The 26,377-nt window shown below is 44.4% G+C and overlaps 1 protein-coding gene across 1 annotated transcript; it reads right to left on the bottom strand.

Moving 5' to 3' along the window:
- Positions 1–17,701: 17,701 nt before the first annotated feature.
- LOC123424705 (probable tRNA (guanine(26)-N(2))-dimethyltransferase 1) lies at positions 17,702–24,410 on the bottom strand. Its single transcript, XM_045108373.1, has 13 exons — positions 24,043–24,410; positions 23,539–23,620; positions 23,301–23,443; positions 22,995–23,082; positions 22,734–22,855; positions 21,793–21,932; positions 21,637–21,709; positions 21,478–21,566; positions 21,286–21,391; positions 21,008–21,220; positions 19,430–19,624; positions 19,277–19,354; positions 17,702–18,274 (listed from the first exon to the last, which is right to left on the bottom strand). The coding sequence occupies exons 1-13, from the start codon at positions 24,271–24,273 to the stop codon at positions 18,140–18,142; spliced, it is 1,695 nt and encodes a 564-aa protein (XP_044964308.1). The 5' UTR covers positions 24,274–24,410; the 3' UTR covers positions 17,702–18,139.
- Between the last annotated feature and the right edge of the window lie 1,967 nt (positions 24,411–26,377).

Below are 26,377 nucleotides of genomic sequence, written 5' to 3'. Positions count from 1 at the left end.
AGGGCCTGAGCGGCAGAGGATACGTGGGCGAGGACCTCCCGGCTGCTTTGCTCGTGAGGAGCTCCGCAGAGGCGAGGGACGAAGTAGGGAGATGGAGGCCCACGAGAAGGTCCCTGGCGATGCTCGGGTCGGCAGCCATCCATGGCGTCAGGCATGACTCCTGGAGGTCCTGAAGAAAGAGAGAGAGACCATGAGGTGAGGAGAGAAAAAAATAGGAAGAAGAGATATTGGGACAAGCAGGAGAGGGATGCGGCGCCTCGAGGTGGTCGTCGGTGGAGCTTGCTCCGGCGACTCAGCCATGGTTGGCTCGGAGATGGAAGGCAGGAGGGTTCAGGCAGGGTCTTTGCAGGTGGATCGGGAGCTGTGTGATGGTTGGCTAAGGAGGGGATCGATGGGGATATTTCTTTTTTGGATCGGGTGGGATCCCGATGTGGAGAGGTGGAGTGGCGGCGCTGATGGGACAGGGGGAGAATTTCTAGGGTTTCGGTCTATTTGAGCTAGGGTAGCCTATATAGCTAGTGGGTTAGGTATAGGGGCATCTGGACCCTCCGATTTAGATCGGATGGTCAAGATAATTTGGTTCGGGAGTGCAATGGACAAACCGAGGACGATTTGCGGTAAAACGGGGTTGATCCCGATCCAACGGTCACGACCGCCGGGCTCGGGTTTCGGGAGGTTTTCGGACTGGGTTGCGAGTAGGGTCGGTGCACCGTGTAGAGGGGCTAGACGGGGATGAGAGGGAAAACGGGCGGCGCGGCAACACGATTTAAAACACCGGGACACGTCCGACGATAGACCGAATACGGTGCCGCTACGGTCGACCGTTCGGTTACCAGACGGACTCCGATCGCGACGAAATTTGACAGGCGGCCTACCTATATAAAAATACCACCGCACGTCAAATCTCAACCCAATCAGAGAAAGTTTTACTCACACTTTTAAAAACAAGATTTGACGATACCGCGGGCGCGTGCGAGTGCGGTCGGACTCAAAACGGACAACGACGTGAACCGGCAACTAACAACGGATGCAAGTTTTGAAAACTGGCGGCAACGGGGTGCCGATGCAATGCTGATGATGCGCATGATGCGACAAAAGAAAATAGACACACGATGAAAACGAAATAGAAGGGGAATCTTCTGGAACGTCGGTCTCGGGTCGTCACAGCGTCGCCCCAAGGTCCCCGTGCCCCGCTGCCGATAGCAGCTCGCCGGAGAGCCGAGCGCAGCACCTCGCCACCGCATCCCCGCTGCCCGCCGGCCTCCTGACAGCCTCGCCGTCAGTCCCGTTCCTTCCGCCGCGTCCCTTCAACTCTCCGGGAACCAGCTTCGCCGGGAGGCTCCTCGGTGGCCACCGCAGCCAGCCGCAGCTCCGGCCAGCACCGCAGCTCCGGCCAGCACCGCAGCGCCTTGGGAAACCCCCTCGCCTGTTGTCGCCATGGGAAGAACCGCCGCCGGCCCTGCTCCTCGATCCAGCGGGATCGGGAGCGCCTCAGGTCCCCACTAGCCCCGTTGACCGCGGTGGCCGATTCGCCAGGAGCTGGGCCGCCGCCAGCGCCACCAACCGCCCCCCCTCGGCTGGGCCCCGCAGCAGGCCCAGTCCGGTTCGCAGCGCCTCCCCAGGCCCAGGCCTCGGCCGGCCTCTTCCTCAGCGCCCTCCAGGCCGGCCCATGGTAAGCCCCGCCCCTATTCCTCGCTCTGAGCGCCCGGTAGTCATCTTTCGCTCCCTGTAGGCCCGGTTAGATTAATAGGTAATTTCGGAATTAATATATATATTCCAGAGATTAAGTCGTATATTAGAACGCGTGTAATTTTTAATCCATAAGTCGGATCGCGATGAGTTGTATATGGTTTTGGTATAGAATTTCGCGTATAATCCGAATTTACAACTTGCATATTTTTTGATTTAGTTTAGCGTGCCTAATGCCTAGTTTCGCGTGCTGTTCCAATAGGTTTCGTCCCGTTTTATTTTCTCGTGCGTGTCCGGTTTGCCCGTATGCCGTAAGTTAAATGTCCATGTTTTAGGAACTACTTTTCCATGTATTTTAGAGCGGTCATTTGTATTTTTGCATGTAGGGAATTGCCGCTAGTTTATTTTTCCGTGTCTAGGTTATTATCTTGCATTTACGTGTGGTAATATTTTGTTGTGCAACCCCACATATTTTATATGTTTTTGGGGTAGAAAAATCTGTGTAATTAGTTTTAGCTTTTGAGCAAGTTAGTTCGCGCGATATTTTGCTATGTTGCCCTCTTGTCTATTTTGTAGGATTTATTCCGTGCTTCGTTTGATTAAGTTGTCAACTAGAGAGTTGTCATTTGATGGTTAGCCTAGCCCCTGGTATTTTTGATTGCAATAGAAATGCATGTTTAGGTGTGGTTTGCTTGCTCTCAAGTTGCTAAAAATAGTGCTGATTTGGAGGTGCTGAAATATTTCTAAGTCTGGAATCTGTTATATTTTGTTGCTGTTTTGTTTTGCTTCTATCTTGTGATCTATAGCTCTTTTGAGGTTGGTGCAATGGAGTTAGTTGTAGACATTGTGTTTCTCTAGCATGATGTGAATTTCCATGTCATTTGGAGTCCTGTAGCTTATGATTTTGCAGCTGTCAATATGCCTTCAGATCGAAAACTGCAGTTTCATGAAGTGTTATTTTCACTAAGTCTGAAACTGTGTGTGAGAAGCCATTTTTGTGACTTCTTTCCTAGTGATCCATGATGCCATGCTAGTTGTTGTTAGTTGTTTGTTGTAGTGCTTCTTGCCCTCTATCATGTCATGCCTTGGTTGATTATATTTGAGTTGTGTAGCTCGTAGTTGTGGGGTGTAGAAAATGCTATGTGGCTGATTTTGGCAGATCGTAGTGTTTTCTTGTTTTGCTCGTAGATGTTGAACCGTAGCTCCGTTTTGATCGTGTCCTACATGAAACTTGCTTAGAATCTCGTGTAGTTTCATTTTCCCTTGCTGGTTGTATGTTTTGAAGTGCTCGTGTTCGTCGTTGCACACATATTGCATTCATGTCATCATATCTTGCGGTGCTTGTATCTTTTGAACCGTAGCTCCGTTGGAGATGTTCTCTATGTGTAAATTGCTTGTAACGACGCGTAGAATCACGTGAACCTATTTGTTTTTTTTGTTTAACAACTAATTAAATGTGTTAGTTCATATCTGGACAGAATTGTAAGTTAACATGTGAGGTCGTTTCGGAGGTGCTATATGTCATTTTCGACCTCATTTAAAATGCCTAGATAGGTAGATTAAATTACGCTTCACCTCTTGCCATGTTTAACCACATTTAATATTGCCGTTTATCTAATCGGGAATGAAGTAAATAAATAAACGTGGAGTTTCGTCAATATGCAACTCGTTGCATATTGAACTTCACTTAATGTGTAGTGTTTGATTGTGTGAATTGTCATGCCGTGACTTGCATGTATTTAGCTGCTCATGCATCATATGTGTTGCGCATCATGTGGTGAATTCCGTGTGTTGATTTGTGTTCCCGGTTTGCTTCGTCTCGATAGAGCTCCGCAAGCGTGTCGGATGTGAGGACCCGTTCGACTACATCGGTTCGTGTGCTTCACAGAGTCATTCTTCTTCCAAGCGGGATATCAGGCAAGATGACCATTTCCCCAGATACCATTACTATCATTGCCATGCTAGTTTTTGTTGGAATTATGCCCTAGAGGCAATAACAAATATAGTTATTATTATAATTCCCGTATCAAGATAATCGTTTATTATCCATGCTATAATTGTATTGAATGAAGACTAATTTACATGTGTGGATACATAAAAAAAACACTGTCCCTAGCAAGCCTCTAGTTGGCTAGCCAGTTGATCAAAGATAGTCAGTGTCTTTTGATTATGAACAAGGTGTTGTTGCTTGATAACTGGATCACGTCATTAGGGGAATCACGTGATGGACTAGACCCAAACTAATAGACGTAGCATGTTGATCGTGTCATTTTGTTGCTACTGTTTTCTGCGTGTCAAGTATTTGTTCCTATGACCATGAGATCATATAACTCACTAACACCGGAGGAATACTATGTGTGTATGAAACGTCGCAACGTAACTGGGTGGCTATAAAGATGCTCTACAGGTATCTCCGAAGGTGTTCGTTGAGTTAGTATGGATCAAGACTGGGATTTGTCACTCCGTGTGACGGAGAGGTATCTTGGGGCCCACTCGGTAATACAACATCACACACAAGCCTTGCAAGCAATGTGACTTAGTGTAAGTTGCGGGATCTTGTATTACGGAACGAGTAAAGAGACTTGCCGGTAAACGAGATTGAAATAGGTATGCGGATACTGACGATCGAATCTCGGGCAAGTAACATACCGAAGGACAAAGGGAATGACATACAGGATTATATGAATCCTTGGCAATGAGGTTCAAACGATAAGATCTTCGTAGAATATGTAGGATCCAATATGGGCATCCAGGTCCCGCTATTGGATATTGACCGAGGAGTCTCTCGGGTCATGTCTACATAGTTCTCGAACCCGCAGGGTCTGCACACTTAAGGTTCGACGTTGTTTTATGCGTATTTGAGTTATATGGTTGGTTACCGAATGTTGTTCGGAGTCCCGGATGAGATCACGGACGTCATGAGGGTTTCCGGAATGGTCCGGAAACGAAGATTGATATATAGGATGACCTCATTTGATTACCGGAAGGTTTTCGGAGTTACCGGGAATGTACCGGGAATGACGAATGGGTTCCCGGAGTTCACCGGGGGGGGGGGCAACCCACCCCGGGGAAGCCCATATGCCTTGGGGGTGGCACACCAGCCCTTAGTGGGTTGGTGGGACAGCCCAAGAAGGCCCTATGCGCCATAGGAAGAAAATCAAAGAGAAAAAAAAGGAGGAGGTGGGAAAGGAAAGAAGGACTCCACCCACCAAACCAAGTAGGACTCGGTTTGGGGGGGGAGACCTTCCCCCCTTGGCTCGGCCGACCCCCTTGGGGCTCCTTGAGACCCAAGGCAAGGCCCCCCTCTCCCACCTATATATACGGAGGTTTTAGGGCTGATTTGAGACGACTTTTCCACGGCAGCCCGACCACATACTTCCACGGTTTTTCCTCTAGATTGTGCTTCTGCGGAGCTCGGGCGGAGCCCTGCTGAGACAAGATCATCACCAACCTCCGGAGCGCCATCACGCTGCCAGAGAACTCTTCTACCTCTCTGTCTCTCTTGCTGGATCAAGAAGGCCGAGATCATCGTCGAGCTATACGTGTGCTGAACGCGGAGGTGCCGTCCGTTCCGTACTAGATCGTGGGACTGATCGCGGGATTGTTCGCGGGGCGGATCGAGGGACGTGAGGACGTTCCACTACATCAACCGCGTTCACTAACGCTTCTGCTGTACGGTCTACAAGGGTACGTAGATCACTCATCCCCTCTGGTAGATGGACATCACCATGATAGGTCTTCGTGCGCGTAGGAAAATTTTTGTTTCCCATGCGACGTTCCCCAACAGTGGTATCAGAGCTAGGTTCATGCGTAGATGTCTTCTCGAGTAGAACACAAAAGTTTTTGTGGGTGGTGATGTGTGTTTTGCTGCCCTCCTTAGTCTTTTCTTGATTCTGCGGTATTGTTGGATCAAAGCGGCTCGGACCGACATTACTCGTACGCTTAGGAGAGACTGGTTTCATCGCTACGAGTAACTCCGTTGCTCAAAGATGACTGACGGGTGTCAGTTTCTCCAACTTTAGTTGAATCGGATTTGACCGAGGAGGTCCTTGGATGAGGTTAAATAGCAACTCATATATCTCCGTTGTGGTGTTTGCGTAAGTAAGATGCGATCCTACTAGATACCCATGGTCACCACGTAAAACATGCAACAACAAAATTAGAGGACGTCTAACTTGTTTTTGCAGGGTATGCTTGTGATGTGATATGGCCAACGATGTGATGTGATATATTGGATGTATGAGATGATCATGTTGTAATAGATAATATCGACTTGCACGTCGATGGTACGGCAACCGGCAGGAGCCATAAGGTTGTCTTTATACTAATGTTTGTGCTTGCAGATGCGTTTACTATTTTGCTAGGATGTAGATTTAGTAGTAATTGTTGGAATTATGCCCTAGAGGCAATAATAAATGTATAGTTACTATTATAATTCTTGTATCAAGATAATAGTTTATTATCCATGCTATAATTGTATTGAATGAAGACTCATTTACATGTGTGGATACATAGACAAAACACCGTCCCTAGCAAGCCTCTAGTTGGCTAGCCAGTTGATCAATGATAGTCAGTGTCTTCTGATTCTGAACAAGGTGTTGTTGTTTGATAACTGGATCACGTCATTGGGAGAATCACGTGATGGACTAGACCCAAACTAATAGACGTAGCATGTTGATCGTGTCATTTTGTTGCTACTGTTTTCTGCGTGTCAAGTATTTATTCCTATGACCATGAGATCATATAACTCACTGACACCGGAGGAATGCTTTGTGTGTATCAAACGTCACAACGTAACTGGGTGACTATAAACATGCTCTACAGGTATCTCCGAAGGTGTTAGTTGAGTTAGTATGGATCAAGACTGGGATTTGTCACTCCGTGTGACGGAGAGGTATCTCGGGGCCCACTCGGTAATACAACATCACACACAAGCCTTGCAAGCAATGTAACTTAGTGTAAGTTGCGGGATCTTGTATTACGGAACAAGTAAAGAGACTTGCCGGTAAACGAGATTGAAATAGGTATGCGGATACCGACGATCGAATCTCGGGCAAGTAACATACCGAAGGACAAAGGGAATGACATACGGGATTATACGAATCCTTGGCACTGAGGTTCAAACGATAAGATCTTCGTAGAATATGTAGGATCCAATATGGGCATCCAGGTCCCGCTATTGGATATTGACCGAGGAGTCTCTCGGGTCATGTCTACATAGTTCTCGAACCCGCAGGGTCTGCACACTTAAGGTTCGACGTTGTTTTATGCGTATTTGAGTTATATGGTTGGTTACCGAATGTTGTTCGGAGTCCCGGATGAGATCACGGATGTCACGAGGGTTTCCAGAATGGTCCGGAAACGAAGATTGATATATAGGATGACCTCATTTGATTACCGGAAGGTTTTCGGAGTTACCGGGAATGTACCGGGAATGACGAATGGGTTCCGGGAGTTTACCGGGAGGGGGCAACCTACCCCGGGGAAGCCCATAGGCTTTGGGGAGACACACCAGCCCTTAGTGGGCTGGTGGGACAGCCCCAAGGGGGCCTATGCGCCAAGAAAAGGAAATCAAAGGAAAAGAAAAAAAAAGAGGGAGGAAGTGGGAAGGGAGGGGGACTCCTCCCACCAAACCAAGTCCAACTCGGTTGGGGGGGGAGTCCTCCCCCCTTTGGCTCGGCCGACCCCTTGAGGGTCCCTTGGACCCCAAGGCAAGGTCCCCCTCCCTCCTCCTATATATATGGAGCTTTTAGGGCAGATTTGAGACGACTTTCTCACGGTTGCCCGACCACATATCTCCATAGTTTTTCCTCTAGATCGCGTTTCTGCGGAGCTCGGGCGGAGCCCTGCTGAGACAAGATCATCACCAACCTCCGGAGCGCCGTCACGCTGCCGGAGAACTCTTCTACCTCTCCGTCTCTCTTGCTGGATCAAGAAGGCCGAGATCATCGTCGAGCTGTACGTGTGTTGAACGCGGAGGTGCCGTCCGTTCGGTACTAGATCGTGGGACTGATCGCGGGATTGTTCGCGGGGCAGATCGAGGGACGTGAGGACGTTCCACTACATCAACCACGTTCTCTAACGCTTCTGCTGTACGATCTACAAGGGTACGTAGATCACTCATCCCCTCTCGTAGATGGACATCACCATGATAGGTCTTCGTGCGCGTAGGAAAATTTTTGTTTCCCATGCGAAGTTTACCCAACAATGGCATCATGAGCTAGGTTCATGCGTAGATGTCTTCTCGAGTAGAACACAAAAGGTTTTGTGGGCGGTGATGTGCGTTTTTCTGCCCTCCTTAGTCTTTTCTTGATTCCGCGGTATTGTTGGATTGAAGCGGCTTGGACCGACATTACTCGTACGCTTATGAGAGACTGGTTTCATCGTTACGAGTAACCCCCTTTGCTCAAAGATGACTGGCAAGTGACGGTTTCTCCAACTTTAGTTGAATCGGATTTGACCGAGGAGGTCCTTGGATGAGGTTAAATAGCAATTCATAGATCTCCGTTGTGGTGTTTGCGTAAGTAAGATGCGATCCTACTAGATACCCTTGGTCACCACGTAAAACATGCAACAACATATGTGAGGTGATATGGCCAATGATGTGATGTGATATATTGGATGTATGAGATGATCATGTTGTAATAGAAATATCGACTTGCACGTCGATGGTACGGCAACCGGCAGGAGCCATAGGGTTGTCTTTATACTAACATATGTGCTTGCAGATGCGTTTACTATTTTGCTAGGATGTAGCTTTAGTAGTAATAGCATAAGTAGCACGACAACCCCGATGGCAACACGTTGATGGATGATCATGGTGTGGCGCCGGTGACAAGAAGATCGTGCCGGTGCTTTGGTGATGGAGATCAAGAAGCACGTGATGATGGTCATATCATGTCACTTATGAATTGCATGTGATGTTAATCCTTTTATGCACCTTATTTTGCTTAGAACGACGGTAGCATTATGAGGTGATCTCTCACTAAAATTTCAAGACGAAATTGTGTTCTCCCCGACTGTGCACCGTTGCTACAGTTCGTCGTTCCGAGACACCACGTGATGATCGGGTGTGATAGACTCAATGTTCACATACAACGGGTGCAAAACAGTTGCGCACGCGGAACACTCGGGTTAAGCTTGACGAGCCTAACATGTACAGACATGGCCTCGGAACACATGAGACCGAAAGGTCGATCCTGAATCATATAGCTGATATGATTAGCATAGGGATGCTTACCACTGAAACTACTCTCGACTCACGTGATGATCGGACTTGGGATAGTGTAAGTGGATCATGAACCACTCAAATGACTAGAGAGGTGTACTTTTTGAGTGGGAGTTTAGCATATAATTTGATTAAGTTGAACTCTAATTATCTTGAACATAGTCTAAGTCCACTTTGAATATATTTGTGTTGTAGATCATGGCTCACGCGACAGTCATCCTGAATTTTAATACGTTCCTAGAGAAAGCTAAGTTGAAAGATGATGGAAGCAACTTTGTAGACTGGGCTCGTAATCTTAAGCTAATCTTACAAGCTGGGAAGAAGGATTATGTCCTTAATGCTGCGCTAGGAGATGAACATCCCGCTACGGCTGATCAGGATGTTAAGAACGCTTGGTTAGCACGTAAGGAGGACTAATCAATAGTTCAATGTGCAGTCTTGTATGGCTTAGAACCGGGACTTCAACGTCGCTTTGAGCGTCATGGAGCATTTGAGATGTTCCAGGAGTTGGAGTTTATTTTTCAGAAGAACGCCCGGATCGAGAGGTATGAGACCTCCGATAAATTATATGCGTGCAAGATGGAGGAAAACTCGTCTGTCAGTGAACATGTGCTCAAAATGTCTGGGTACTCAAACCGTCTAGCTGAACTGGTGATTGAACTCCCGTAAGAAGCTATCACTGACAGAATCCTTCAATCACTGCCGCCAAGCTATAAAGGCTTTGTGTTGAACTACAACATGCAAGGGATGAACAAGTCTCCCGGCGAGTTGTTTGCGATGCTGAAAGTCGCAGAGTCTGAACTCCGTAAAGAGCATCAAGTGTTGATGGTGAGCAAGACCACTAGTTTCTAGAGAAACGGCAAAGGCAAGAAGGGCAATTCGAAGAAGAGCGGCAAGCCTGTTGCCAATCCGCCGAAGAAACCCAAGGCTGGACCTAAGCCTGAAACAGAGTGCTTCTATTGCAAGGGTATGGGTCACTGGAAGCGCAATTGCCCCAAGTATCTGGCAGATAAGAAGGCGGGCAAAGAAAAATCAGGTATATTTGATATACATGTTATTGATGTGTACTTAACCAGCTCCCGTAGTAGTGCCTGGGTATTCGATACCGGTTATGTTGCTCACATTTGCAACTCGAAGCAGGAACTGCGGAATAGACGAAGGCTGGCAAAAGACGAAGTGACGATGCACGTAGGAAACGGTTCCAAGGTTGATGCAATCGCCGTCGGCACAGTTTCACTTCAACTACCATCGGGATTAGTGATGAACTTAAATCATTGTTATTTAGTGCCTGCGTTGAGCATGAACATTATATCTGGATCTTGTTTATTGCGAGAAGGTTACTCTTTTAAGTCTGAGAATAATGGTTGTTCTATTTCTATGAGTAACATCTTTTATGGTCATGCACCCAATGTGAGAGGATTGTTCATATTGAATCTTGATAGCAATACGCATATACATAACATTGAGACCAAAAGAGTTAGAGTAAACAATGATAGCGCCATATTTTTGTGGCACTGCCGCTTGGGTCATATTGGTGTAAAGCGCATGAAGAAACTCCATGCTGATGGACTTTTGGAGTCACTTGACTTTGATTCACTTGACAGGTGCGAACCATGCCTCATGGGCAAGATGACTAAGACTCCATTCTCCGGAACAATGGAGCGTGCAAGTGACTTGTTGGAAATCATACATACCGATGTGTGTGGTCCAATGAGCGTGGAGGCACGCGGCGGATATCGTTATTTCCTCACCTTCACTGACGATTTGAGTAGATATGGTTATGTCTACTTGATGAAGCACAAGTCTGAAACATTTAAAAAGTTCAAGCAATTTCAGAGTGAAGTGGAAAATCATCGTAACAAGAAGATCAAGTTCCTACGGTCTGATCGTGGGGGTGAATATCTGAGTTTCGAGTTTGGTGCTCACTTAAGACAATGTGGAATTGTTTCACAGTTAACACCGCCTGGAACACCACAGCGTAATGGTGTGTCCGAACGTCGTAATCGTACTTTGTTAGAGATGGTGCGATCTATGATGTCTCTTGCTGATTTGCCGTTATCATTTTGGGGTTATGCATTAGAAACAGCTGCATTCACTTTAAATAGGGCACCATCGAAATCCGTTGAGACGTCACCATACGAACTGTGGTATGGCAAAAGGCCAAAGTTGTCGTTTCTTAAAGTTTGGGGATGTGATGCTTATGTCAAAAAGCTTCAGCCTGAAAAGCTGGAACCCAAAGCGGAAAAGTGCGTCTTCATAGGTTACCCAAAAGAGACAGTTGGGTACACCTTCTATCTCAAATCCGAGGGCAAAGTGTTTGTTGCTAAGAACGGAACTTTTCTCGAGAAGGAGTTTCTCTCGAGAGAATTGAGTGGGAGGAAGATAGAACTTGACGAGGTTGTCGAACCTCTCATCCCTCTTGATGGTGGCGCAGGGCAAGGGGAAACCTCTGTCGTTGCGACGCCGGTTGAGGAGGAAGTTAATGATGATGATCATGAAACTCCAGTTCAAGTTTCTGTTGAACCACGCAGGTCGACGAGACCACGTGCTGCTCCAGAGTGGTACGGTAATCCCGTCTTATCAATCATGTTGTTAGACAACAATGAACCTGCAAATTATGAAGAAGCAATGGTGGGCCCAGATTCCAACAAATGGCTAGAAGCCATGAAATCCGAGATAGGATCCATGTATGAGAACAAAGTGTGGACTTTGGAGATACTGCCTGAGGGCCGCTAGGCTATTCAGAACAAATGGATCTTTAAGAAGAAGACGGACGCTGACGGTAATGTGGCCGTTTATAAAGCTCGACTTGTGGCAAAGGGTTTTTCACAAGTTCCAGGAGTTGACTACGATGAGACCTTCTCACCCGTAGCGATGCTTAAGTCCGTCAGAATCATGTTGGCAATAGCTGCATTTTTCGATTATGAAATCTGGCAGATGGATGTCAAAACGGCGTTCCTTAACGGTTTCCTTAAGGAAGAGTTGTATATGATGCAACCCGAAGGTTTTGTCGATCCTAAAAATGCTGACAAAGTGTGCAAGCTCCAGCGATCCATTTATGGACTGGTGCAAGCATCTCGGAGTTGGAACAAACGTTTTGATGAGGTGATCAAAGCATTTGGATTTATACAAGTGGTTGGAGAATCTTGTATTTACAAGAAAGTGAGTGGGAGCTCTGTGGCGTTTCTAATATTATATGTGGATGACATATTACTGATTGGAAACAACGTAGAGCTTTTGGAGAGCATAAAAGGTTACTTGAATAAAAGTTTCTCTATGAAGGACCTAGGAGAAGCTGCTTACATTCTAGGCATTAAGATCTATAGGGATAGATCAAAACGCCTGATAGGACTTTCACAAAGCACATACCTTGATAAAGTTTTGAAGAGGTTCAAAATGGAACAGTCCAAGAAAGGGTTCTTTCCAGTGTTACAAGGTACGAGATTGAGTAAGACTCAGTGCCCAGCAACTGATGAAGATAGAGAGCATATGCGCTCCGTCCCCTATGCTTCAGCCATAGGTTCTATCATGTATGCGATGCTGTGCACTAGACCGGATGTTAGCCTGGCCATAAGTATGGCAGGTAGGTTCCAGAGTAATCCAGGAGTGGATCACTGGATAGCGGTCAAGAATATCCTGAAGTACCTGAAAAGGACTAAGGAGATGTTTCTCGTGTATGGAGGTGACGAAGAGCTCGCCGTAAAAGGTTACGTCGATGCAAGCTTTGACACAGATCCGGAAGACTCTAAGTCGCAAACCAGATACGTATTTATTCTTAATGGGGGTGCAGTAAGCTGGTGCAGTTCCAAGCAAAGCGTCGTAGCAGATTCTACATGTGAAGCAGAGTACATGGCTGCCTCGGAGGCGGCTAAGGAGGGTGTCTGGATGAAGCAGTTCATGACGGATCTTGGAGTGGTGCCAAGTGCACTCGATCCAATAACCTTGTTCTGTGACAACACTGGTGCCATTGCCTTAGCAAAGGAACCAAGGTTTCACAAGAAGACCAGACACATCAAACGACGCTTCAACCTCATCCGCGACTGCGTCGAGGAGGAGGACGTAAATATATGCAAAGTGCACACGGATCTGAATGTAGCAGACCCGCTGACTAAACCTCTTCCACGGCCAAAACATGATCGACACCAGAACTGTATGGGTGTTAGATTTATTACAATGTAATTCAGATGGTGATGTGAGGGCTAGATTATTGACTCTAGTGCAAGTGGGAGACTGTTGGAATTATGCCCTAGAGGCATTAATAAATGTATAGTTATTATTATAATTCCTGTATCAAGATAATAGTTTATTATCCATGCTATAATTGTATTGAATGAAGACTCATTTACATGTGTGGATACATAGACAAAACACCGTCCCTAGCATGCCTCTAGTTGGCTAGCCAGTTGATCAATGATAGTCAGTGTCTTCTGATTCTGAACAAGGTGTTGTTGTTTGATAACTGGATCACGTCATTGGGAGAATCACGTGATGGACTAGACCCAAACTAATAGACGTAGCATGTTGATCGTGTCATTTTGTTGCTACTGTTTTCTGCGTGTCAAGTATTTATTCCTATGACCATGAGATCATATAACTCACTGACACCGGAGGAATGCTTTGTGTGTATCAAACGTCGCAACGTAACTGGGTGACTATAAAGATGCTCTACACGTATCTCCGAAGGTGTTAGTTGAGTTAGTATGGATCAAGACTGGGATTTGTCACTCCGTGTGACGGAGAGGTATCTCGGGGCCCACTCGGTAATACAACATCACACACAAGCCTTGCAAGCAATGTAACTTAGTGTAAGTTGCGGGATCTTGTATTACGGAACGAGTAAAGAGACTTGCCGGTAAACGAGATTGAAATAGGTATGCGGATACCGACGATCGAATCTCGGGCAAGTAACATACCGAAGGACAAAGGGAATGACATACGGGATTATACGAATCCTTGGCACTGAGGTTCAAACGATAAGATCTTCGTAGAATATGTAGGATCCAATATGGGAATCCAGGTCCCGCTATTGGATATTGACCGAGGAGTCTCTCGGGTCATGTCTACATAGTTCTCGAACCCGCAGGGTGTGCACACTTAAGGTTCGACGTTGTTTTATGCGTATTTGAGTTATATGGTTGGTTACCGAATGTTGTTCGGAGTCCCGGATGAGATCACGGACGTCACGAGGGTTTCCGGAATGGTCTGGAAACGAAGATTGATATATAGGATGACCTCATTTGATTACCGGAAGGTTTTCGGAGTTACCGGGAATGTACCGGGAATGACGAATGGGTTCCGGGAGTTCACCGGGGGGGGGGGGCAACCCACCCCGGGGAAGCCCATAGGCCTTGGGGGTAGCACACCAGCCCTTAGTGGGCTGGTGGGACAGCCCAAGAAGGCCCTATGCGCCATAGGAAGAAAATCAAAGAGAAAAGAAAAAAAAGGAGGAGGTGGGAAAGGAAAGAAGGACTCCACCCACCAAACCAAGCAGGACTCGGTTTGGGGGGGGAGACCTCCCCCCCTTGGCTCGGCCGACCTCCTTGGGGCTCCTTGAGCCCCAAGGCAAGGCCCCCCTCTCCCACCTATATATACGGAGGTTTTAGGGCTGATTTGAGACGACTTTTCCACGGTAGCCTGACCACATACTTCCACGGTTTTTCCTCTAGATCGTGTTTCTGCGGAGCTCGGGCGGAGCCCTGCTGAGACAAGATCATCACCAACCTCCGGAGCGCCGTGACGCTGCCGGAGAACTCTTCTACCTCTCCGTCTCTCTTGCTGGATCAAGAAGGCCGAGATCATCGTCGAGTTGTACGTGTGCTGAACGCGGAGGTGCCGTCCGTTCGGTACTAGATCGTGGGACTGATCGCGGGATTGTTCGCGGGGCGGATCGAGGGACGTGAGGACGTTCCACTACATCAACCGCGTTCACTAACGCTTCTGCTGTACGGTCTACAAGGGTACGTAGATCACTCATCCCCTCTTGTAGATGGACATCACCATGATAGGTCTTCGTGCGCGTAGGAAATTTTTTCTTTCCCATGCGACGTTCCCCAACAGTTTTATCGCTTCTATCGAATATGTCTCGTTGCCTACCACATGTTAAACATCAGCCTCTCAACAATGCCATGAAACCTTCAACTGTTCACAACCTAGCAAACCACTGATTGGTTATGTTACCGCTTGCTTAACCCTGTTTTAGTGTTGCTAGTTGCAGGTGCAGTTGCTTCCATGTGAAAACATGGGTTCCTTGTTATATCACCATATTAAATGCTATATAATTTAATGCACCTATATACTTGGTAAAAGGCGGAAGGCTCGGCCTTTCTAGCCTGGTGTTTTGTTCCACCTTTGCCCCCCTTAGTTTCGGCTACCGATGTTATGTTCCATATTTGAGCGCTCCTAACACGATCGAGGTTGTTATGGGGACCCCCTTGATAATTCGTTTTAGATTAAAGTTGGTCTGGCAAGTCCCAACTTTGGTACAACATTTGCTTAATAACCTAATAAAATTGCATAGGGACTTTCCGGACCCCGAGGATAATTAATCAACCCCTGGGCCAGTGCTCCTCATGAGTGTTGGTCCCACCGGAGCGATGTCCGGCGCCCCTCTGGTCACCCAGAGGTTTAGCGATCCCGACGTCTAGCTCATCCGTCGTGTCCTGAGAACGAGATATGCGGCTCCTATGGGGATCGTCGACACGTCGGGCGGCCTTGCTGAATTAGTTTTACCTTTGACGAAATATCTTGTGCATCGGGATTCCGGTGATGCTTTGGGTAATCTCAGAGTTGAGGTTCTCCACTAGGGAATCCGACGAGATCGCGAGCTTCGTGATTGAGGATTTCTATGCGGCTTGTGGTAGTTTGTGATGGACTAGTTGGAGCACCCCTGCAGGGTTAAATCTTTTCGGAAAGCCGTGCCCGCGGTTATGTGGCAACGTGGAAACTTTGTTTAACACTGGTTCTAGATAACTTGAAGTTAACTTAATTAAAATATGCCAACTGTGTGCGTAACCGTGACTGTCTCTTTCGTGAGTTCCTTCTCCGATCGAGGACACGGTGGGGTTATGTGTGACATGGGTAGGTGTTCAGGATCATTCATTTGATCATCAGTAGTTCACGTCTGTTGTGTGTAGATCTTCCCCCCTCTTATTTCTTGTACTCGTAAGTCTAGCCACCAAATATATGCTTAGTCGCTGCTGCAACCTCACCACTTAACCATACCTCACCCATTAAGCTTTGCTAGTCTTGATACCTTTGGAAATGAGATTGCTGAGTCTCCTGTGGCTCACAGATTACTACAACACCAGTTGCAGGTACATGTAAAGGTTACTTGATGCGAGCGCGTTGATTGTTCATTTGGAGTTGCTTCTTCTTCTTCTTCTTCATCGATCTAGGATGGGTTCCAGGCCGGCAGCTTGGGATAGCAAGGATGGACGTCGTTCTTCTTTTGTCGTTTGTTTTCGTCCGTAGTCGGACCCTGCTCTTACTCTTGATGAATATGTAATGTACTGTTGTGACTCTGATGTAGCTTGTGGCGAGTGTAAGCCAATTCTATATATATATATATATATCTTCTTTTCAGTACATATACTTGTAACGATATCCATTCTTGCGACACGACGAGATGCGCTTCTATCCCTGACGAGGCCTTCGTGCCAAATTGAGGATAGGGTCGCATCTTGGGCGTGACACTCATCCTCCAAAACAAAGTTTGGACTGACGACCGTCTCCGGCGTCGATGATGGCTAAACAGTGACCTTTGCAAGCTTTGCAATAGGGAACCAGAGACGGACGCCCACCTGATGTTCTAGTGTCGTTTTCCCATGCATATTTGGACCATGGCCAAGATTGGCTTGGCCTTCAGGACCTCTCATTTGTCAACAAGCCCAACTTCCACAATGTTAGAGATTGGTGGAATGATGTCATTCACATAAGGGGCATCTATGGAAAGCAATGGCGTCCCTTTTGATACTCACATCATGGGAAATCTCGAACGAGAGGAAGACATGGGTGTTCTGGAATGTGTACGCTTCACTTATGGTTATCCTTGCCAACATCCGTCGGGAGGCTGCTTGTTGGGCCATCTCGGGGCAAAAATTTCAACAAAATCATGTCACAAGAGTACTTTTTAAAGCCTTTTTTGGCGCCCTCATGCATGTGTTCTAACCTTTAAAGCTTCTTCTTAATTAATGAAATAAAAAAGCTCTTGCTCATGTTTCAATTTTTTTTTTTGCCAAAAGAGATCTGCAAAGTTATCTAATGGCATAACTTCTAGTGGAAGACGACGGGCACCGTTTTTTTTTTCATTGGTGGGCGTGGTAAAAATTATGTTTTCACAAGAATAAATGTGGTATGAGGTTTCAAGATCTTCACTGTCTTAACCTGGCAATGCTTGTGCCTATTGGAATCAAGTGATTCCTTGTGTGCTCAAATTCTTCATGCAAAACGAATAGTTGCTCAGCACTGAATCGAAGAAGGGCTCTTCCTTCACCTAGCAAGGCTCAATAAACTCAAACTTTTAAACAAGCATGTACACCCTATGTTTCATTTTACTCCGCATATAAGATTTCTCTTAAGTCAGACTTCGTAAAGTTTGACCACACTTATATTCAAAAGTATAAACATCTAAAATATTAAAGATATACATATAAAAGATGATTTCATGATGCATTATATTTATTTGATAGTATGAATGTTGATAATTTTTCCTATAATTTTGGTCAAACTTGATGAAGTTTGACTTGAAAGAAAACTTATATGCAAAGTAAAATGAAACGGAGGATATTTGGAGAGAACATAAACCCTTTTGTGAATTAACCAACACCAATTGTATTTTACATTTGCCATTTTCTCCTCTTTGCCAGTGTTTCCTTGCATCAAACCCCATCTGTGCTCTCACTAGTATGCAACATAGATGTCTGTCCATTAGTTCACTTGATAGAAAATCTCAGGACGAGCTCGAAGGGGAGCAAAGAAAATTGTCATATTTACAGAGCAGACATTCAAATTGCTATGGTTTTCACAATGTAAATCAGCAGGAAACCCCTTCCGCTCAGAAAAACCAAAAGCAGACCAGGCATTATCAGTTATTGTGATGGATCACATACCCCTTCCACCAACCTCTTCATGGGCCTCTGGTTCAACAAGGTGGTTACGGTTCACACCATGGCATGAAACCGATCGCACGGGGGGAGCAAGTGTGGGCACGGCTGTAAAAGGAAATTACAGTTTGTCAATGGGAAGTATCTTTAGTGGTCTACCGGCCTTCATCTTTGGACCCCAGTGTTTTTCAGGATTAGGCAGAAATCTTGGGCTCTTCCGTGCGACTAAACCCTCAGTTGCTTGAGAGAACGATGCCTGGAAGTTGCCAAACCAGTAATAAAGGGGGACAAAAATTAGATATAGGAAAAGTAATCAATGAAATCAACTAGAATACTGAATGGATTAACAGAGGCTTCACAAGTAGGAGAGGTTGAATTATATAATGGCTTAGTTTGTATAACTTCTGTCCACGGATAAGCATATTTCCAGAATTCAGGAAATATATATCGGAGAAGGGAAACCACCTACCTCAATATATGAAAAGAACAAAGTGGTGGCTAAATTGTGACTGGTGTGCAAAACAGAGCAACAATCGATCCTTCTAAACCAAGACAAAAATACAACAGTTTGTATGCTTCCAGTTAGCGCAACTCTGTGCACAATAATTTGAGGTGTCTACATATGGTTTGGGAGATTTCAGCTGGGTCTCTATAATCTTGACCAAAATAAAGTATAGAGACATTTGTCTGGCTGTCGACAAACAGGAAAAACCAGAAGAATAGACAAGGTTCTACCAGGAGAGAGCTAGGACCCAGTAAAAATTAATCACTTCTGGTTACTTGTACCATATGAAATCCCAGCAGAGAGCTTGACTTAGTGCTAGTCTGATCGTGTTACTTGCTCAGAAAATCAAACACCAAACACCAATGGTACAAGAAATGGCTTGCTTTCATTTAAACATAACATTCAGACAATGATTAAAATATTCGGGAAACATAGCACCGTTAATGAGAAGAGCCCTTAGCCTAGCTCAAGCTTAACAAGAGTCGAATATTAGTACTGTGTCCAAGTCACTCATGGTTAGCTTCACATAGTTCTGTCAGATTAATATATAAGAAATAAACACAAGCTTCTCTCAAAAAATAAATAAAAATAAACACAACCTTCTGATGTTTGATCACAACAACATAAAGTAAAAACTCAAGCTTAAAATAAGCAGTAAGCTGGAAGCATATGTAACTCATTTTTGCATAGGAACATTTTACTTCTCATGCATTGTTCATAAAAGGATACAAAGCTGTGTTTTATGATCTATACCTGCAATTGAGGCTCTTGGGAAAGTATCCTGCTACCTGGAAGATTCTCGGGTTGAGTTTTTACCGGGTGAAGCTTGACCTGCAGGCACAGGAAGCCATTAATAAAACAGTACTGTGTCTGATTAACCAAGAAAATCTGAGATTTCTATCATACCCAACATCGCATGATGTCCCAAATTACAGACATTGGCGCATCTGTTTTCAGAGCTAGCGGATCCGCATGGCTACCCGATATTTGATACCCAGCATTTCTTATAGCTGAATGAAACATAACCATAGTTGGGTTTGTGCACTTCAATGTTGCACATATACTGTGAAGACTGACAAATAAAGGTGCATTGGGCAATTCCTGCACAAGAAAATCCCTTATGATTTATGGATCCAATATAAACAGGAGAATGTTAACTTCTCGATTCAGAGATTCTTTGTTTTAATGTATGTGCTATTTCGAATCGGGCAACTTATTTTAGCATCTTGTCTAAGAACTAGAGGTCATGCCTCCCAAGAAGAGCTGACCTACTTGGTGGTAATGGTATTCCAAATTGCCAGAAATAAAGTTAGTGTGCCATGAAGGATGCAGCTGCTGAGAGTGAAGATTGCTGTTCTCTCGTACCAGATAAATATCATGGCAGACAGATTTTGTCAGGAATGACACTGTTCTGGTGCAAGTTGCAGATTCTGACATTCTTGAAAAAAAAGTTGCAGATTCTGAGCAGGTGTAACATCCCACATATCCCCCCTACCTGGCGATGCTAACACACTATCTGATTACCACCAACTCTAGGAAATACTCAATTTTGGCAAAAACTCCTGTGTTCATAAGGGCATCCACGGCAGACAAGTTTAGAATTATAACAGATAACATCCATATGACTCAATTAATCAATCACACAGTTCATCATTCTCAACATGTCTACACTCCGTGGTAATCAGATAGTGTGGTAGCTTCACCAGGTAGGGCAGATATCTGGGGTGTTACACACAGGGCATCCAATGAGTTTCCAGAATGCATTGCAGGCAGGCCATTTACATACAGATTTGTCGCTACCTTTTGGTCTGGGACTGTTTAACACCTTCCTAGAATCAGATGCAAGCAAGCCTATATCACTTCAGTTGGATGAGTGTGTAAACCAAGGGTTAAAAGCTATACTCGAAAAAGCAAGGATAATGCTGGACAGTGGCATTAACTGTCTCCATATGAGTTTCTATTGCGGAGTGTGTAACCATGTAGCACGCGTAGACCTCCTCCAGTTAACGCATCGATGCACTGGAACGAATCCTGATACTCAACCAGTGGGCAGCCATTCTGCTGGCCTTTTAGTCTAACGGAAAGTTCATTTTCGCAATCAACAAAATCAAGAATTTACTCAGTATTGTTCTTTTTCCTTTTTGTTAGTAACTCATAACTTCGCCTTACAGAGAGATGACTACACAAAACCCAAGCCTGACACTAAAAATAACCATACAAAGTGATTTAAGTGCAAATATATTTGCATGCCCATTGGCCTATGCTGCCAACACTTGTACATATATCATTCCAGTAATGAATCAGAATATATGCACATCCACGAATAGCTTTTATCCCATGGGCACCTTTCTAAAACAATTCTGTATTAAAGCATTGAAATTCACCAATCTGTAAACTTTGTCACGATCATGTCACATTTTCTCTAGCATGTAATTAACAGTCAACATAAGCATAACCAAAAGAGAAGACAAACCAAAATAGTACCTGTGATACTGACGTTAATATAGCTGAAATTTTTGCATAAGCTTGATATAAACCACTCATTGCTCGGATATTTGATAAAATGGAAGCAGCCCAATCCTTGTCATGTATTGGATCACTCCATATAGGCCCCCCCATAACAAATTTACCACCACATTCAGAACACTCTTGAGGCACAGTAGGGCAAAAATTTGGTAGAGGAATATTCCTCTTATCCTGGATCAGAGAATCATATCCATAAGCATGCCATGCAAAATAATGAAACAAGAAAAGAGATCTACCTTTGAGTTTATTCTTCCAACATTTTGTAAGTGAAATGAATTGCATCCAACACATTGATATACATGTGAAAATTTAAGAGGTGAGCTTTTCACCGTGCTAGCCGACCTGCACAGTGAAAGAGGCACATTGTAAGATTTATTTGCGGGAAACCATATTACAAACGCCAAGGAGAGGCAGGGGCAGGAGACAACGTGAAGATTCGCACAAAAACCCTAATGTAGAAATCCATGTGCACTGATATGACAGGAACTATATAGCGCTTGTGGCGGATCGCATGTGACTGCAAGTAAAACAAGGAAAATGAATTGATGGATCGTCATAAGGACTATGTGAATACAAGAGACTCTGACCTCTATGCAGGCAAGAAGAATCCTCAAGGCCATCTCATGGCGGTATTTGCCTCTTACTGGATAAGAACCATATCTGTAGGTATAGAAAACTGATATGGTAAGAAATAAATGATGTAGTCATGCGGTTGATAATTGATAATGAAGTATTAAACTGACTTGGAAAAACAAACTTCTGCATTGCCCCCAGCAAGCACTGCCATGTCTGTAGCTGAGCACATCAACATACCACCATCTGCAACACATTGAACTGCTGAATCAAGGAATGCAGCTGGTGATCCATAAGGATCAAGATCAACCTGATTCAGCAAGTATATAGGACATCAATACATCATGATAGGAATGAATATCATCCTCAAACGCGAGGAAAAGTGACCACATGCAGATGGCAACAAAAGAAGAGAATATGATATGATTTTAACAATTTACTGCAAATAAGTAGTTCCGTTAGTCAATGTGTCACCCTGGCATGTGTGCGATCAAAATTCCCTAACTTCGACATGGAAAGGTGCTCGTTGCGTCTGCGGGTGCGGGACGCACCAGAGGAGAGGTTCAGGCTGGCTGGGCCACCTCGTGAATGGGCCACCAAGTCATAGGCTATTTTAACAGGGCCTATTTCACCTGTCAATGGTGCCAAGGTGCCACAGGCCCACAGCTTGTTTGGCCTTCCAACTGTATCTTATTTTGCATTTTTTTCAAGGAGTTTGTTTTTTAGGATCATATGTAAGAAAGCAAATAAAAAAAAACTTATGATGATACTTCAAGTGTTTGATTTCTATGCAAGACATAAGGCATTACAGCATTGAGAGGTTGCAAGTGCCTAGAAACAGATTCGCACGAGCAATCATATCAGCTATATGGTTTTTGTTTCTTGCTTTTGTAGGATCGTAGCATTGCAGCGTGATATGTAAAAATCTTAGGCAATACTGAATTTTACGACACTGAGTTCTGAATTTCCCAGATATATATAGAAACATAATTTATATCTTTTTGATTTGATTTTCTACTTAGCCAGGAAACAAATATAAAGTAAACTATAGTTACTTGTCCAAACATTTGCAACTGACATTTAATTTTCCTTTAAAGCAGTAAAGCCATACCACATCGAATTCTTTCGGGTGAGTGAGCATGAAAATGCGAGCATCAGCAAGATGTGGCACGACCTTCGAAGAAGCAAGAATGCCATTGTGGTAGATATTCCTTTTACAGGATTCTATAGCTACTGCAGTTAATAAAACAAATGTTTAGCATCATCAAACATAAAATAGGGTGTTATTTCCAAGGACTAAATATATCGTTTGCAACCAAATTTTTTTATGAGAAGTCATCTGTAACATTCTGACAGAAATATCAGAATTTACCATCATTATTGTCAAGAGCTATAACTTCCCCAATTCCATCCACCTCAAGTGCGTATCGGATAGCTCTTAACCCTGATGCAGCCAAAGCCTACAAAATTCATGACAAGAAGGATCTGAAATGAAAAGATCGGCATTTTTTATACAGATACTACTGCCATACTAAGGTTATGTACTCAAAGCTTGAAGTCATTTCTTGATAAGGGAGTACAGTCTGTATATAATATAAAAATGGAAGAACTTCCAGAAGAAATATATATCATGGCATATCACAGCTTGCATTGAAACAACAGGACATCATAAATGCACCTCAAGAACTTTAGGTGCTTTAAGGCTCGATTCCTCTCTCAATACAGAGTCTTCAGATCCTGTGGTAGCCGGGTCTAATCCATCGGCATGCTGCTCCTGTGGTATTTCAGCATGCTGCTCCTGTGGTATTTCAGCATGCCTGCCTGCTTCATCAGAGAAATCACTCAGGCATTTGTGGATTTTTTTTGATCGGAAAAGGTTTGTGAACTAGCAGTGCAAATTGTGCCCAAACGAATACCTTTTAATTGGATATCATGTTCTTCCCGTCTTTTCGAAATAAACCATCTCAAGACAGCAATGGAAAGGTCTCTGTTGTTAACCTGGTGAACTGAATTCATAAGTAAAAAGAACTTAAACATATTTCCAAAGCTACCATCAGATGATAATTCGGATTTCCAAAGGGAATTTTGAATAGTAGTTACAGTAGATTGTCCTTTTGTGAGTTGTGATGATACTGTTGGACAGTGAAGCTACATTTGCCATGGAATATAGCAGTGCAGCTAACACATCTGGTTTAAGTCTGTAATTCTTGCAGTTCTAAAGAAATGAGGTGTTCAGCAGTAATCGAAACCATCAAAAAGACAAGCAATTAAGTTTCCTCAAGGAACTAAATTCGGATAGTACTATTACGATTGCACTACTGTTCATGCAACCATCAGATGAAGCAGCAATGACACAAGGCTAACAAAAAAAAACACATCAAATCTACAGCAGACATAGACAAGGAGCTCGGAGGCGAAACCTGAGCCTTGTTGAAAAAGACCGAATTGGACTTGTCCGCAAATATCTCCGCCCGCCCTTCCCTGACGGTCTCCGGGGACGCGCCTGTCTCCGGCGGCTCCGAGGAGAAGGCGGAGGCGGAGGCGGAGGCGGACGAGCAGGGACAGGAGGCGAACCAGAGGCTGAGGACGCGGTTAGTGGATGAATGCACGCGCGTGTTGAGGAAGCGAGAGAAACCACATGCTATGGTCATCGAATCGCCCGAGGACGCCGCATGGGGAGGAAGGAGTCGCGACGGCGAGCGGTCGGAGGCGGCCGTCGACCTTGGGGCGCCGGAGGAGTGGAGTATACTTTGGATAACAGCGGGAGGTGTTTGCGGCGTCTGCGGGTGCGGGACGCGCCGGAGGTGGGGTTCGGGCTGGCTGGGCCACCTCGTGAATGGGCCACCAGGGCATTGGCTCTTTTAACCCAGCCCAAATTCATCTATATATGTCAACTTCCCTTTTTCTTTATTTCTAAAAAAAAAACTTCCTTTTTTCTTTTAGAAATACAGATATGCGTGTTTACCTTTATAGGGATAAATATATGCACATATATATGAACGTTTGTGTCTCTACTATGTTCATAAAATAAAATGAACTCACAAAAGTCTGACTAATCGAGAGCCACCCAGCTTAAAGATATGTTCAAGATATACTGCCTGTATAAATCATGTTTCTCAGAAATGCTGAGCTCAGCAAAACATAGGCCCTACTAATGGGTGTTGTTGTGTGCCTTCACGACATATCAATAAAGTCATATGTATCTATCTTTAGGCTATAAGTATTTAAGTGGGGATGGCAATGAATAGGGTATAGATGGATACAACCTCCTTCTATCCAAACCCATAACCATAAAATGGGTTGGTCCATATAAGTTAAATGTTAACCCCATATGTTATAGAAGTTATTTTATTTTTTTGGTATTCATTGGGATATCCATGGGCGAACTTTCATATCCATGCCCTATCCATATATTTTACGGGTATGGATACCCATTGCCCAAAAGTACAAAATCTCTTCAAGTATTGCCCATGCCCATAATATTCGGGTAGGGTACTCACGGGTATCTAGCTTTTGGCTATAAATATTCGATATATATTGGTGAAGTCAATACGTAAAGGCATGCACAATGCTTAATAAGATGGTATTTTTCTTATGCATTTCACATCATCTAGAGAAGATAAAAGGTACCTTATACAATGGATTGCCTTTGTCTATAGCCATTAAAAACATAAGACATAGAGATGGCATCTCATACGCCAAAGAGAGATGTCACATCTTTGATAGCATCTCTTATATATAAGAAAAAACAAACCTCTTTTTTCATTTATCTCTAGTCCAACTTATCAACTATTCTTGGTGACATTGCTAAACATAATAATTGCATTAGTCCTAACTATATTTTGGCTATATAAATCAAAATTGCCCCTCAAAAAATAAAATCAACGCTGGTTTGTTTTCAGAACATCTAACCTAATGTCCCGCTATGCAACATAGTATAAGCAATTGCCAAATTTTAGGGTTGACCCATGGGTCGAAAATAAGAAGAAGATGAATTTGTTTGGGCCATTCTTTTAAATCCTAAATCAAGTCTTCTTGTTTCTGGCCTATCATGTGAATTCAAGTAACTTTATGGCATAATCTATATAAAAAGAGGGAAAATCCATGAATTTAAGGACACACTCACTCTGTAAACTAATATAAGATGTTTTTAGATCACCAAAGTAGTGATTTTTTTTTTGAAAAGAAGGTTAAACCCCAGCCTCTGCATCAATGTGATGCACACATCCATTGTTTTTCCAGAGCATCTAACCTAATGTCCTACTATGCAACATAGCATAAGCAATTGCCAAATTTTAGGGTTGACCCATGGGCCGGAAATAAGAAGAAAATGAATTTATTTGGGCCATTCTTTTAAATCCTAAATCAAGTCTTCTTGTTTCTGGCCTATCATGTGAAAGAGGAAAAATCCATGAATTTGAGGACACACTCACACTACTAGGAAAAAGCTTATAGGTAGAATTTTAGCAGTAGCGCCGGTTGTGAGCCCGGCGCTACTAAGTAGTAGCGCGGGTGGGGACGAGCGCTACAGGTATCCTGTTAGCAGTAGCGCCCGTCGTCAAACAGGCAGTACTGCTAATTGGTCTGACCACGACATGCATGGGTGATCTATAGTAGTTTCGTTGGTCGGGAAGAAACGCTACTGCTAAAGCCATAGCAATAGCACCCTTTTCTGACCCGCGCTACTGCTACACACGCCCCTCTCTCTCCCTCTCCCCCTTCTTACTCCCTCCCTCTCCACTCTGTGCCGCTGAT

The sequence above is a fragment of the Hordeum vulgare genome, chromosome 2H, assembly GCF_904849725.1.
Source record: "Hordeum vulgare subsp. vulgare chromosome 2H, MorexV3_pseudomolecules_assembly, whole genome shotgun sequence".
Lineage (NCBI taxonomy): Eukaryota > Viridiplantae > Streptophyta > Magnoliopsida > Poales > Poaceae > Hordeum > Hordeum vulgare.
Note: the sequence above shows the minus strand (reverse complement) of the source record. Positions and strands in the feature narration are given on the sequence as shown.